General features: G+C 42.2%; 1 protein-coding gene across 2 annotated transcripts in view; it reads left to right on the forward strand.

Moving 5' to 3' along the window:
- The window catches only part of GLRA1 (glycine receptor alpha 1), a 172,482-nt gene extending 164,204 nt beyond the window's left edge, over positions 1-8,278 (forward strand). Inside the window, exon 9 of one of the 2 annotated variants that reach the window (XM_069763534.1) lies at positions 6,101-8,278. In XM_069763534.1, coding sequence (XP_069619635.1) covers positions 6,101-6,391 — 291 coding nt within the window. In that variant the 3' untranslated portion in view covers positions 6,392-8,278. Of the gene's footprint in view, positions 1-6,076 lie in introns of both variants that reach the window. The other variant, XM_069763533.1, reaches the window with a different exon arrangement.
- The last annotated feature ends 6,208 nt before the right edge of the window (positions 8,279-14,486 follow it).

Below are 14,486 nucleotides of genomic sequence, written 5' to 3' on the forward strand. Positions count from 1 at the left end.
TAGCTCCTTCATTTTTTGGGGGGCGGCTGCTTGGAAGTCGCTCACTATTGAAAGTTTAAATTACCAAAAAAAAAATTAAAATAAACCCACAAAAATTGACTGAAAATTTCCCAACAAAGACTCTTCGAGAAAAATACTGCCTTGGAAAACTAGGTAGGTACGCGAAGACCACATGTGCACAAACCCTACATTAGTATCAACTGTTTGATAATATGGACAGTTGGGAACCATGAATTTTAGGATGAAGGAATTTAATAGATTCATATATTTAATAGTGTCATATCTTTCCTTAATTTTTTTTGACCGGTTGATGACGAGTAGTATTTTTTCAGGGTGTAAAGGAAATGGGGGCATGAAGGGAGGATGGGCGGCAGAGGCAAACCAGGGGATATGATTACTCAAAAACTAAGAAAATGAATTTTTAAGGACAAATGTTGAATTAAATATGTATATTTTAAAAAAAAAAAATTGGAAATATTTTTGAGTTCAGTGACAACCCTTCCTGTCCCTAAGAAAGTGAATTCCCATTTTGCTATTGGGATCAGGAATGAGGATCCCCTGTTTTGCACACCTGCATTAGACATTGCACCCCTTGACGAGGCTTCTCTAAAAGTATCGTGAAACTCAACAGGAGCCATTTGGGCATCCACATTACTAATGTGTCCTAAGTATGGCTTCAGGAAAAGAAAGGTCCATGACGGTAGAGCAGATGTATCCAGCTAGATGCATAACTAGAATTGTTTTCTATGTAAATATTCGGGAAAAGCTGGTAGATAACCCTCATGTGAGTAACACAGCCAATTGGTAGTCACCTAGCAGGTCAAAGGAGAACCCAAGCAGGTCATAAGAGCCCCAAGTAGCTTTGTTCCAGAGGTCTAGGAGCACATATGTCCTTTCTCACTTTTGGCCGCCGGTCAGACCATCGTTTCCGTTGAGCTTTTTTTGTACATGTGATGACTGCTGTTGAAGAGCGACCAAAACATTGATTGATGTTACATCTGATATCGGTTATTGAAATATGGTTGGCATCCAAAATTAATGAAGGTTTACTAATGAAGGGACCTTTGAAGGAACCTTGGAAGAACCTTTGAAAACGTGTTTCATCTCCAAAGAAACCCATACTTTTATGTCTATTTCACAGAAGTGTGGTCCAATGGTCCATAAAGTAAGTCAGTGTCAAAGCTCAGCGCAATATTCTGGCCAAGATTGTTTATTCCTTTACCTTCTGAAATGCCGAGAATCTGGAAGCACAAATGACAAAAAGCACTTGGTAATATGCCAAATTAATGTATAAGGGAGCCAAGATGATTGTCTATCAAATGGTGGTAGCCTCATGGTCGAAGCAGTAGTAGACGGTGAGATATGGAGCCTGAATGTCAAAAGTTCAAAACATTGTTACCCTTTTGCTTATCACTGTGGGGAACCGTTGACCTGAGACGGTTTTATGGAACCCTGGTTGTGATACATTGTCCTGTTGTATAGCTTTGTTGGACACCTAAAAAGAGGCCCAACTGTAAGAGGTCGCCCTATTGCATTTCCCTTCTTTTATGGTGCTGAGGTGCTAATGCTATGCTACCGGCACCCCTGTCCTTAGTACTCGTCACGCAACATGGCCACCAGTCTCCAGATACTTTCTCACTGGTGAAAGTTTTCTTTGACTGTTTACTTTCGAAAGGGTACGTCATAGATTATTATGAGGAAATGGGAAGGTTAGGAATTTCTGATTAAGAATAAGATGCAATTTTAGGAGGCATCTTTACTGTGAGATTTGTAATCTCGTTTGTGACATTTGCTCTGTAATATCTCAAGCTGCTGCCTTTCCTATGACAACCCCAGATGGTTCTCCGAGTGCGGTTATTAAATCCCACCTTAGAGAGCTGTGTGGTAGCAGGTGTATAAACACAAATATAAGAAAAAGCTGATCCAGATCTGTAGCGGATACAGCGATGTGGGTGCCTGAAATTCATAGATGGTACAGAAGTTTAGAAACTATGGTCAGATTGAGGGTGATTTACTAGTCCAGTCTATTATATAGATGGCGTCAATTTCGAGTAGACACATGGGAGAGGCCTGTCAATCAACGAGCGTAATGCAGCTCTTCAAACTATGTTTTCTCTGAAATGTACCGGGCTGCAATCGTGTAGCCTGGATCTGATCCATGCTGTCCATCAATACAAACACCTCCAGTTTTCATCTCATAGCAGTCAGTGTGGGAAGAGGAGGAATACAGCAGAGCTGATTGTCATAACAAACAGCTCTTGCAGCTCTCTTCTGACAGTATTCCCCCTCTCCTCAAACTGACTAGCATTATCAGCTCTACTGTACTCCCCCTTCCCCCTCACTGACTATCAGCAGCTGAAAGCTGGAGATGTTTGTATTGACTCAGCTGTTCTCTACAACTGTGCCCAGTAGGTGTAAAGATCAGTGTCTCATTTAAGAAAGCCTGTGCTACGCTTCTCTGGGGGCTTTTTTTTTCCCCTATACGATTGGACAACTTTATGTAGGAGAAAAAGTACATGTCCCCAGATATAAATCCCTGCTAACTTTGGTTTTATCCTAAATTAAAATCTAAATTTTGCAAACTAATATCTCTACAACGGAGAAGAGAGATTAAAAAATATGGTTTACTCAGCTCTGCAGCCACTGCTCCATGATGTGTCCAGCTTAACATGCTCAAACTGGGGACAAGTCATCTTTAACCCCTTCATGACCTTGGGATTTTCCGTGTTCGTTTTTTGCTTTCTTCCTTCCCAGAGCCATAACTTTTTTATTTTTCCATCAATATGGCCATGTGAGGGCTTATTTTTTGCGGGAAGGACACCATTAGTTTTACCATGTCATGTGCGAGAAAATGGGAAAAAAATTCCACGTGTGGTGAAATTGCAAAAAAAGTGCAATCCCACACTTGTTTTTTGTTTGGCTTTTTTTCTAGGTTCACTAAATGCTAAAACTGACCTGCCGTTATGATTGTCCAGGTCATTCCGAGTTCATAGACACCTAACATGTCTAGGTTCTCTTTTATCTAAGTGGTGAAAAAAAATTCCAAACTTTGCTTAAAAAAAAAAAAACTGTGCCATTTTCCGATACCCGTAGCGTCTCCATTTTTTGTGATCTGGGGTCAGGTAAGGGCTTATTTTTTGCGTTCCAAGCTGACGTTTTTATTGATACCACTTTTTTGCAGATACATTCTTTTGATCGCCCGTTATTGCACTTTAATGCAATGTCGCGGCGACCAAAAAAACATAATTCTGGCGTTTTTTTCTCGCTACGCTGTTTAGCGATCAAGTTAATGCTTTTTTTAATTGATAGATCGGGCAATTCTGAACTCGGCGATACCACATATGTGTAGGTTTGTGTTTTTTTTATTGTTTTATTTTGAATGGGGTAAAAGGGGGGTGATTTAAACTTTTTCACATTCTTTTTTTTTACTTTTGCCATGCTTCAATAGCCTCCATGGGAGGCTAGAAGCTGGCACAACTCGATCGGCTCAGCTACATTGCAGCGATCATCAGATCGCTGCTATGTAGCTGAATTGCAGGCTTGCTATGAGCGCCGACCACAGGGTGGCGCTCACAGCAAACCGGCATCAGTGACCATAGAGGTCTCGGGGACCTCTATGGTTACTATGCAGAAGCATCGCTGACCCTCAATCATGTGACGGGGTCGGCGATGCGTTCATTTCCGGCTCGATGGCCGGAAGCGCTGGTTAAATGCTGCTGTCAGCGTTTGACAGCGGCATTTAACTAGTTAATAGCGGCGGGTGAATCGCGATTTCACCCGCCGCTATTGCGGGCACATGTCAGCTGTTTAAAACAGCCGGCATGTCCCGGCTTTGATGCGGGCTCACCGCCAGAGCCCACATCAAAGCGGGGGTTCTGACCTCGGACGTACTATCCCGTCCGAGGTCAGAAAGGGGCTAAAGGGAATCTGTCAACAGGCTCCTACTATTTAATTGGAGAGCAGCATAATATAGGAGCAGAGACTCTGATTCCAGCTATGTGTCACTTGCTCAGCCACTTGCTATACAATCAGTATTTTATCAGCAGGAGATTATCACTGCAGTACTAGATGTAATGTGTCAGACAGTTTAGCTAATCTGTGTAATCCCGCCTCCACCACCGATTGGCAGTTTGCTGACAGTGTACACATGAAGCTGCCAATCAGTGACGTGGACGGGGTTATATACAACTTAGCATTCATAGTGCTGTTACATCTACAGCAGGGGAAACAGCGATTTTATCAAAACTACACCAAGCAGCTTAGTAAATGATATATCGCTGAAATCAGGCTCGCTGCCCCTACATCATGCAACTCTAAGGTTTCATAGCGAAAAAAAACTGCTGACAGATTCCCTTTAAAGTTTTATATTTTACCCAGTGCTAGAGTCACAGCTACCCTGCTAAGTACTGCTGTATAATATCCAACATGCTATTGCTGCTGTTGTCCATGTGTTACATAGAGATAAGTGAGCAGGAATCCCTCACTTCTCCATGCATTTAGAACATCAAGACATCTTAGCATCTAATTTGCATCCTCCAGCTCAAAGACTTTGCATGCAGAGGAGAAAACTGGTCAAAATGCAGGATAGGAGTCCTATAATGACGAATGATAGTATTATTTCTCATAGATGGTGGCCCGATTCTAACGCATCGGGTATTCTAGAATATGTATGTAGTTTATTTATGAAGATTTTAGAATAATGCAAGTTATACATAGGATTCGGCCGGCCGGGTGCGACCAATTAGTGAAGCGTGGTTTAAATTCCATGCCAGTTCGAGGCCGGACTGCACCTGTCGCTGATTGTTCGCGGCCGGCCACGTAGTATATAGCACAGCTACGTAGTATATAGCACAGCCACGTAGTATACAATAGCACAGCCACGTAGTATATAGCACAGCCCACGTAGTTTATGGCACAGCCCACACGGTATATAACACAGCCCACGTGGTATAGAGCACAACCCACGTAGTATAGAGCACAGCCCACGCAGTATATAACACAGCTTACGTAGTATATAGCACAGCCACGTATTATATTGCACAGCCCATGCAGTATATAACACAGCCCACGCAGTATATAACACAGCCCACGCAGTATATAGCACAGCCACGTAGCATATAGCACAGCCCACTTAGTATATAGCACAGCGAGGTAGTATATAGCACAGCCCACGCAGTATATAACACAGGGCACCATATCCCTGTTAAAAAAAAGAATTAAAATAAAAAATTAGTTATATACTCACTTTCCGGCGGTCCCCGGATCCAGGCCTTTAGCGATGTTCCTCGTGACGCTGTGTTCCCAGGAATGAATTGCAGCAACAAGCCGTGATGATGTAGCTGTCTCGCGAGACCGCTGCGTCATCTGGGGCCATTGCCGCAATGCATTCTTGGGACCAGAGCGCCGCGAGGAGCTGGAAAGGCTGCCGCGGATGCTGGAGGGTGAGAATATAATGTTGTTTTTTTTTAATTATTTTTAACATTATGTTTTTTGCTTTTTTTAAAATTATTTTTAACATTATATGTATAGGCAGCATCAATAGTAAAACGCTGGTTACACTTACAGGGTTAATGGCAGCGTTAACATACTGCGCTACACCGCGTTATGCCGCGGTGTAACGCAGTCCGTTTAACGGACTGCTGAAACGCTATGTGGGCGCTGACTGGAGGAAGTATGGAGCGGGCACTGACTGGAGGGGAGTAGGGAGGGGCCAATTCACGGCCGGACTGTGCCTGTCGCTGATTGGTCGCGCCCAATCGGCTGCAACCAATCAGCGACGTGGGATTTCCTTGACAGACAGACGGAAGTGGACCTTAGACAATTATATATATAGATGTATACACACGACAACTTAGTCAGGTACACTGTATCTATGTAATTTGAAGTCAGCTACTATCATAGTTTTGTAGAAATTACCGATTGACAAGATCCATGTTTTCCTAGTAGCAGCCTACAAAATTTCGTATGCCTACATTTGGTTTTGTGGATGCCCAAATAGTAGTAGGAAACCTATAGAAATGGTGAAGAAGAAAGCCTGTTAGAGTGGGTGCAGCATTCCTTATCTTATTTTGAGTAGAGCCCTATGCTTAATCTCTTGCAGGAAGATGACACCGGTGAAGGACGTTTCAGCTTTGCAGCTTACGGCATGGGCCCCGCATGTCTCCAGGCCAAGGATGGGATTTCCGTGAAAGGGAACAACAACAACAACCCAACAAGCTCCGCGCCTCCAGCATCAAAATCTCCCGACGAGATGCGCAAGCTCTTCATAAGCCGTGCCAAAAAGATCGACAAGGTGTCGAGGATCGGATTTCCTTTGGTTTTTCTTATATTCAACACATTTTACTGGATCATCTACAAGATAGTACGTAGCGAGGATGTCCATAAGCAGTGAAGAAGTTGGCCAGGGAGGGTTGAGGGGCGGACAATCTTAAGGAAACTTTTGGTTGTGGGTACACAATGAGTGAATCGATGATATTTCAGTGAAACACTAATCCTTTATCGTACCCGTGTACCCTAGCGCTGTACGTCGGGCGCACAAGGGTCACTTAGAAATATGAGATCAAAGGGGGGAGGAATGTAAGTAAGCTGCAGAGGAAAAGGGTTAAAAAGAACATGGATAACGAATGGGTTTTCATAAAAAAAAAATAGAAAAAAAACTGTATTAACTTTGTGCAATAGCAATGCAGAAATGCATGATTTTAAGAATGTGGCAATATATATATATGTATACATACAAATCCAAGGATTTGGGGCTTTAAAGTGTATATAGGCCTTAAGATTTACAGGTGGACAGGTCTACAGAAAGGGGATGAATCCACGGAGTTATTTGTAAAATATAAGAAAAGTGCCCGGATAATATATGTAAAATATGCAACATATAAATGTGTCAAATTATAGTCTCAATGCACAGAAATAATTAGTAGTGGTTAGAAAATATATTGTTTGCTCTTCGCTTATCGACTGGGCTCTGTGAGCCGTTGGTTCTTTCTTTTTAGGGATGCATAGTAGTCTGGAAACAATTATGGGATTTATTTTCGAATCCTATGATACTTTGTGATCATTCACGATCGACAAATTTAATTTTTAACCCAAAAATTACCTGGACATACGTTTTGATGTATGACCGACATGTCACAAAGTATCCTGGTGATGACTATATTGTAGAAAAACATGGATCGGAAAATGTCGGACTGGGGTTCGAGGGGCCCACCAGTAACCAACTCCAGGGCCCCGCTTTTCAGCTACGTGCAAACGTGAGATTATCCTCAATCATAAATTTATATAACAACGATCTGGGTAGATTGTTAAATGAAAAAGATGTCGCCTTTGTACATAGTGATTCAAGTATATTGTGCCAAGTTCTGCTTATACAAGAGGGGCCCGCCGGAGAATTTTACTGTTCTCCTGCTGGCCAGTCCAAGCCTATCTCCATGTGCTGGTGGAGATCTGTGTGCTGGGTATAAAATTATGTTAATATTTGGAAAGGTGAAAAAGAAAAATGTAATTTGAACTGTGAACCTGCACAATCTGATTGGTCTTACTTGGGTATTTCCATAGTTAATGAAAAACATATCGAATGGCTGAATATATTTAGGATTATGAGAGTTGAGCTAAAAAGACCTACGTGACGGCTGGACCAGTGCCCTCCAAACCTCCTGCCTCCATCTCGGCTGCTCTTCTGATAAGTAGACCCGGCTTGACGTAATTTTTTTTGGTGTTACACTGCACCTGGCCTACTGATCACAAGAGGAACGTTGCAGGGCTCGTGTCTGGTGACCAGGGACTATTGACGTGTCTGCTGGACTCAACTCTACCAGCTATCTTAACTCAATTGCATCCCTCGTTACACCGAATTTTACTACGATGTGGAATGGCCCTATAAGTTTTTCCTTTTCAGTAGAATTATCTATTTAGATCTATCAGACTTTATGAGGCTAGGGTCAGATGGCTGTAGATTCTCTCATCCAAGAGAATCGGGTCGATTATGTTAATCACACTCCGATCAGAGTGTGATCATAGTTTAATCCGAGGCTCTCTGATGAGAGCCTCGGAACTTTGCCTATTTATTAGGCAACCCCGGCATGTGTTGAGGCTGTCGAACAGCCTCGAGACGTGGAACCTCGGGACTCGAACATATTTTCAAGCACCCGAAGACACTCGGTTAGCACACTGGTTATCCGAGCACGTTCGATCATCATAACTTATGTGCACTTTTTGAATCCACTTTGCAATTCTCAGATGTTCTAAATGAAAATATTCTGAAATCTAAAATAAAGCCAAAAAAAAAAAAAATCAGCAATTTTGGAAAAATCTTAAAAATATCCCACCATTTTGAGTTTACAGCTCATATGCAGACCTATGTGTATCAAGGTTGACGGTCAGTTGAGACTGACTACATCAAACCTTGTGTATAGACTGATCCTGTAGACACACATTACTCTCTTCCCCCCTCTTCTTGCTACCTACTATCCCTAAGGCCAGTCTCACACTTACAGATTTTTCCAGTACGTGAAGAAACGGTCCCGGAGCTATCCGTGTCCGTGTGTGCACGTAGGCCATCTGTGTGTCATCCGTGTGTCCGTTTTTCTCATCTGTGTGCTGTCAGTGTGCCCGTTTTTTTAAACATTTTTTTCCATTTTAACCCTATGAATTCAAAAACGCACACGGACAGCACACGGATGGCATCCGTGTGCCGTACGTGTTTACACGCACCCATTGACTTTAATGGGTCCGTGTGATCCGTGCGCTCCCACGAACACTGACACGTCTTCGTGTTTTTTACACGGACACGCGGTCCGTGAAAACACGCTGACATCTGCAGAGACACATTCATTTTAATGTGTCTACGTGAGTCAGTGTCTCCGGTACTTGAGAAAACTGTCACCACACGTACCGGAGCCACTGACGTGTGAAACCGGCCTCAAGGAGCATGCAAGGAGCATTTAGCTTCTTGGTTTATCTTGGATTCATCCAATAGAAAAAATGCCAAAAAGATTGTCTCTCTTTGGCTATGATCACACGGCGGGATTTTCTCTCCTATGAGAAAATCAGTCCGATTACGCTGATCGCACTCTGATCACGCTGATCAGAGTGTGATCCTATTTTCTCCATTCTCGAATATCGATTTTTTTTTTCCCATGGACTCATTGACTTGCATGGCCGAGTGTGGTCCGAATATCAGATCAAACTTGGGCATGCTGCAATTTTTTTTTCCTCGGTCTGGCTGTGTCTTGGTAAAAAATAATGGGGCACGTGCACGATCTCGTGCCTATTCATGAGCGCTAAGGATCGGGTCCCAAATTGTTGCTTTATGGATTTATTAAAAAAAAAAAAAACTGTCCATCAATCTTTCCATCCAATTGTTTGCCTAGTTAGATATACTCTTTGGGCCTTTCGAACCTGTGACTAGTCTGTGTTGCACATAGCAGCCAATCAGCTCCCGGCTTTCATTTTTTAATCAGCCCTTTTAAAATGAAAGCTGAGCTGTGATTGGTTCCTATGGTCGACAAAGACAGTCCTTCTTTTAGACTGCCTTCTCTGCCCATAGCTCAGCATTTCATTTTTGAAAAACCAGGATACAAAAAAAACCTGCACCGAGACGAGTCACTATGGGCAACAACGGTATTTTTTTTTTCCTTTTTCACGGTTCTCAAAAATCTCTTTTTTTTCCCCTTATATTGGTTGACTGGTCTTAAAGAGGTTGTCTACTACTTTCGCATTGACCTATCCTCAGGATAGGTCATCAATCTCTGATTGATGGGGGTATAACACCCGGCACCCCCGCCGATCAGCCGTTATCGGTGTCGGCTGCCGGAAATACTCACCCGAGGAACTGTCCGGCTTTCTGATAGTACTACACATCCGTCTACTATTGATCTGAATAGCAGTGCCCAGCCGAGGCCACTATAGAAGACAACCAGCTCCGCAAGTGAGTATTTCCGGCAGCCGACACCGGTAACAGCTGATCGGCGGGGGTGTCGAGTGTCGGACCCCGACCGATAGGACATTAATGACCTATCATCAATGCTAAAGTAGTGGACAACCTCTAAGCTACAAGTCTGCAGTAACCCTACTGCACATTGGGCGCGTGACAGCAAGTATGTGATTTCCATACATGAGGTCACCTGCCGACTAGACGTGCGCGGCCTCAATCCATAAGGCAGGACACGTCTAGTCGGCATGTGGCCCTACATGTGCAAATCGCATAGTTACAGTAACATGACCGCCCGCTCCCGGCTGTTCTCATTTCACATAATTGAGTTTGTATGAGAAGATAGGGGATAATACTCTGGAGACCTAAAATTTGCCATGATAATCGTCCTAATTATTAGAAAAAAAAAACAAAAAACTTTTCAAATGGGAAAGAAGAAAAAAAAGATGTATCGGTGCAGAGATTGCTTAGAGCTCTGAGAGTCGTCTGCCACTAATGAACGCCGCTGTTGTTTCCTTTAGGATTATATTAAAAGAACAGCGCTAACGTCTGCCAGAAAAATCTGCAGCGCACCCAAAACAGGGACGACATCCCGTGGTGAGCACTACGAGAAAACAAAGGCCTGTTCTGCCACCTAGTGTCCACGCTGTGAATTGCAGAATTATTTAGTGGTGACAATGTGTCGGACCCATATATAAGTTGGACGTAGCAATAACTATCTGTGCTGCCCATAACATCCAATCACGCTGCAGCTTTCTTGTTATCGGCGCTGCTTAAAAAATGAAAGCTGAACTCTGATTGGTTGCTGTGGGCAGACTCAGGAGCTGAGCCCGCTCCATTCCGGCAGGAGGCTGCTCCCATTGCTGCTGTTTAAGCCTTTAAATGCATTTGTCATTCTCTGACAGCGGTATTTAGAGGATTGAGAACAGACAAGCTTGCAGGGTGTCGATGGGTTACCACTAGTGATGAGCGAGCATGCTTGTGTCCTAATCGAGCATTTTTGGCATGCTCGAAAAAAATGCTCGAGTCCCCGTGGCTCCATGTCTCGCGGCTGTTCGACAGCCGCAACACATGCAGGGATTGCCTAACAAACAGGGAACCCCTCCATGTGTTGTGGCTGTCAAACAGCGCTGAGACATGGAGCCACGGGGACTCAAGCATTTTTTTCGAGCTTGCCAAAAATAATTGATTAGGACACGAGCATGCTCAGAAAACACCTTATCCGAGCATGCTTGCTCATCCCTAGTGACCATGGCAGTTAGGGGCCAATCGAAGGCCCCCTTCACCGCCATCTTGATGCCCCTATGAAGCCCAGGCTGGGCCGTAATTTCACTACAGTGTTGCTGTACATAGTGATGGCCCAAAGAGGAAATAGAAAATAAAATGAAAATGAATAACGCGTAAAACAAAAAAATAGAACATAAATCACACCTCTTTTCCCATTTCAAGAAAATAAATGTAAAAAAAACCCACAAAAATTGGTATCGCCGCATTCATAAAAGTACAAGCTATTAAAATATAAACTCAACTAATCCAAATGATAAACTCCATTAAAAAAAATTTTAAACAACAGAATTGCTGTTTTTTTAGTTGCCGCACTTATTAACTTAAAATGATTGCAATTACACATTTTGTTATACACATTTATTTCCTTAGTTTGTATTGGAGAAAAACTAAAAAACAGGGGAAAAAAAGGCAAATTTTGACATAATTTCACACAAAACCCCCAAAAATGGTCCGGACAAAATTGTTGCCACCTTTCGAAAATTGTGTGTAAACAACTTTGTTTCAAGCATGTGATGCTCATTCACACTCACCTATGGCAAGTAACAGGTGTGGGCAATATGAAAATCGCGCCTGAAACCAGATAAAAAGGGAAGAAGTTGACTCAATATTTGCATTACGTGTCTGAGTGTGCCGCACAAAGCATGGAGAACAGAAAGAGAGAACGGTCTGAGGACTTGAGAACCAAAGTTGTTGAAAAATATCAACAATCTCAAGGAAAGTTGAGAGGTTTAAGAATCTTGCTGATGGTTATAGGTAGCGATAGATTGCAGTTATTTATTCCAAAGGGTGTGCAACCAAATATTAATTGAGGATGCCAGAATTTTGTCCACCCATTTTTGTTGTTTTGCGTGAAATTATGTCCAATTTGCTCTTTTTTTTTGTTTTTTTTTTATTGTTGTTCCAATACACACAAAAGGAAATGAACATGTATATAAAAAAAAACAAAAAACATGTTAATTGCAATAATTTTCTGAAACAATTTCAAGGGTGTCAACACTTTTGGCCATGACTGTATATAAATTATAATAAAAAAAAAACCTTGGTGATGCCATTACTGTACTGACATGGAAATAATGTTTTCCTGCCCCCACCCCCCCCCAAAAAAAAAAATACCTATTAACATTAGCGGAATTGGATTTTTTTTTTCAATGTAAAGTGTAATTTATAATTACAACTGATCAGGCAAACAAGACCTTATACTACTATGTCGATAGAAAAAAAAAAAAAGGTATGACTATTGGAAAAAAGTGGGCCCCAACTAAAAACTAAAGAGCAAAAACAAAAAATTGCCGGGTCATAAACAAAAATATGACAGTGAGATTAACAGTCGCAAACATGATCCTAGGGGGTTGTCTCATGAAAACTTCATGGGCGGGCTGAACTGTTAAGGCGTGACTATAGTGGGGGTCCCTCATTTAGGACACTCTTCTAGGAGCCAACGGGGGCATTTCCTGCTCTAGCAGACTGAAATCTTCCATTTTATCACATGGGCAGCAATTCATCTTGAATGACTACCATGTGATACTTGCCAAATCTCATGCAACGCCATGAAGGCTGTCAGGTAAAAGAATATCAGAAAATGTAGAAAAAAAATAAATACCGCACTCCTGGTAAATGTAGTAGGAGCCCAATCCGTATAAGTCAAATAGTAGACTTTTTTTTCTACTATTTGAAGGTCCAAAAATGTAGGAAAAATGCAGATGAAAAGATGCTCAAAAAACCCCCCCCCCCAAATTCTGGAGATGAAAAAGCTTTTTCCACCTGAAAAATGGATGTTTTTAACTGTCTGAAAAAGATGCATCGTCAACATACCCTTAGGCTATGTTCACATGAGGCAAACAATAACGACGCGCTTTCACAAGCAGAAGCCGCTTTAGGAAACTTCCCCGTTTTGGGAGTTTGGGGACAAGATGTTTCTGCTCCCGAAGAGATTTCAAAGAATTCTGGAAATTTTTTCACCCTGTAGTGTTTTTTTTGCAGCCTTTTTGATTGAACGGTGCCTAGTTTGTAGAGGATTCCTTTAGAATCTGCTTCGAAGAAGAGACCTGCACTTGTTTTTTTCACAAGAGTTTTTCATAATCTGTTCAAGGAAAAATAAACGCTCAAAAAACTCCTCATTAACAGCAGGGTGTATTTCCCATAGAAAGGAATAAGATTATGTTCACACGTTTTGTTTTTGCTGGAGTTTTTTTAAGCAAATTTTAAGCTGCGTTTTACAGTACCATACTACCAGCAAAGGCTATGAGATTTCAGAAATCTGATACACACACATTGTTTTTCCTGACTGAACTGGAACACTGCTGCTTTTTTGAAAACTAACATGTCACTTCTTTTAGAGTTTTTGCGATTTTTCACCCATAGGAAGCAATGAGTAAGTGTAAAAACGACGTTATCAGGTTTTACGGTGTATCTGGTGCAAAAAAAAAAAAACCTAAGAAAGCTGCATCATGTTTTTTTGGGGGAGGCACTAAACTTTATCAACTTGCACAAAGGACAATAAAAATGCAGCAAAATTTCAGAAAAAAACGCAACAAAACCTAATTTTTGTAAGCAGCTTCTTTACCGCCAAGAGAGCAGGTTTTGTCTGCATAAAAAAAAACACTGCAAAAAGCCAATGTGTGAACATAGCCTAAGAAGAGATTCGCAAGAGTTTTTGATGCTTTTTTTGGGTGGTGGAAGATTTCGGAGTGGATCTGCTCCGAGAACACTTATCGAAAACTCTTGTGAACATAGCGTCAATGCCAATAATGAACTACTAGTGGGTGCACCCAACAAGCAATGTTGACTGGTGTCACCCCAACGAAGAAGTCTCGGTTGCAGTCAAGTGTGACGTGAGCCCTCCTTCCCAAAATCTGAGGGTCTTACCCATTTTCCATTTCCTGACTGGCACTCCATGTCACATGTATAACGCTCTGACGTAAAGATTGCGCCAGTTACTTATTATTTCTGGAAGATTGTGTTGCCAATGTCAGATATTACTGTACTTTCAGGATTTCTAGCACTGCACTTTATCGATTTCCCCTAAGGAGAACATTTATAGCACTTTAATATACCCTATGGCAGAGGTCCCCAACCTTGTAGCTTGAGAGCCACATGTAGCTCACAAGCGCTTGATTTGTAGCTCGCGACTGTCTGCCAGCTTGGCGCATTAGCACCAGACGTAGCAACCAGCTATTAAGAGCAGATCTCAAGATTTGGACTTTTGAGCGTAGACCTGCACATAAGAAGCGATCTGAACGGGGGTAAGATAGGAAACCCTAGAGCTTGA

The sequence above is a fragment of the Ranitomeya imitator genome, chromosome 4, assembly GCF_032444005.1.
Source record: "Ranitomeya imitator isolate aRanImi1 chromosome 4, aRanImi1.pri, whole genome shotgun sequence".
NCBI lineage: Eukaryota > Metazoa > Chordata > Amphibia > Anura > Dendrobatidae > Ranitomeya > Ranitomeya imitator.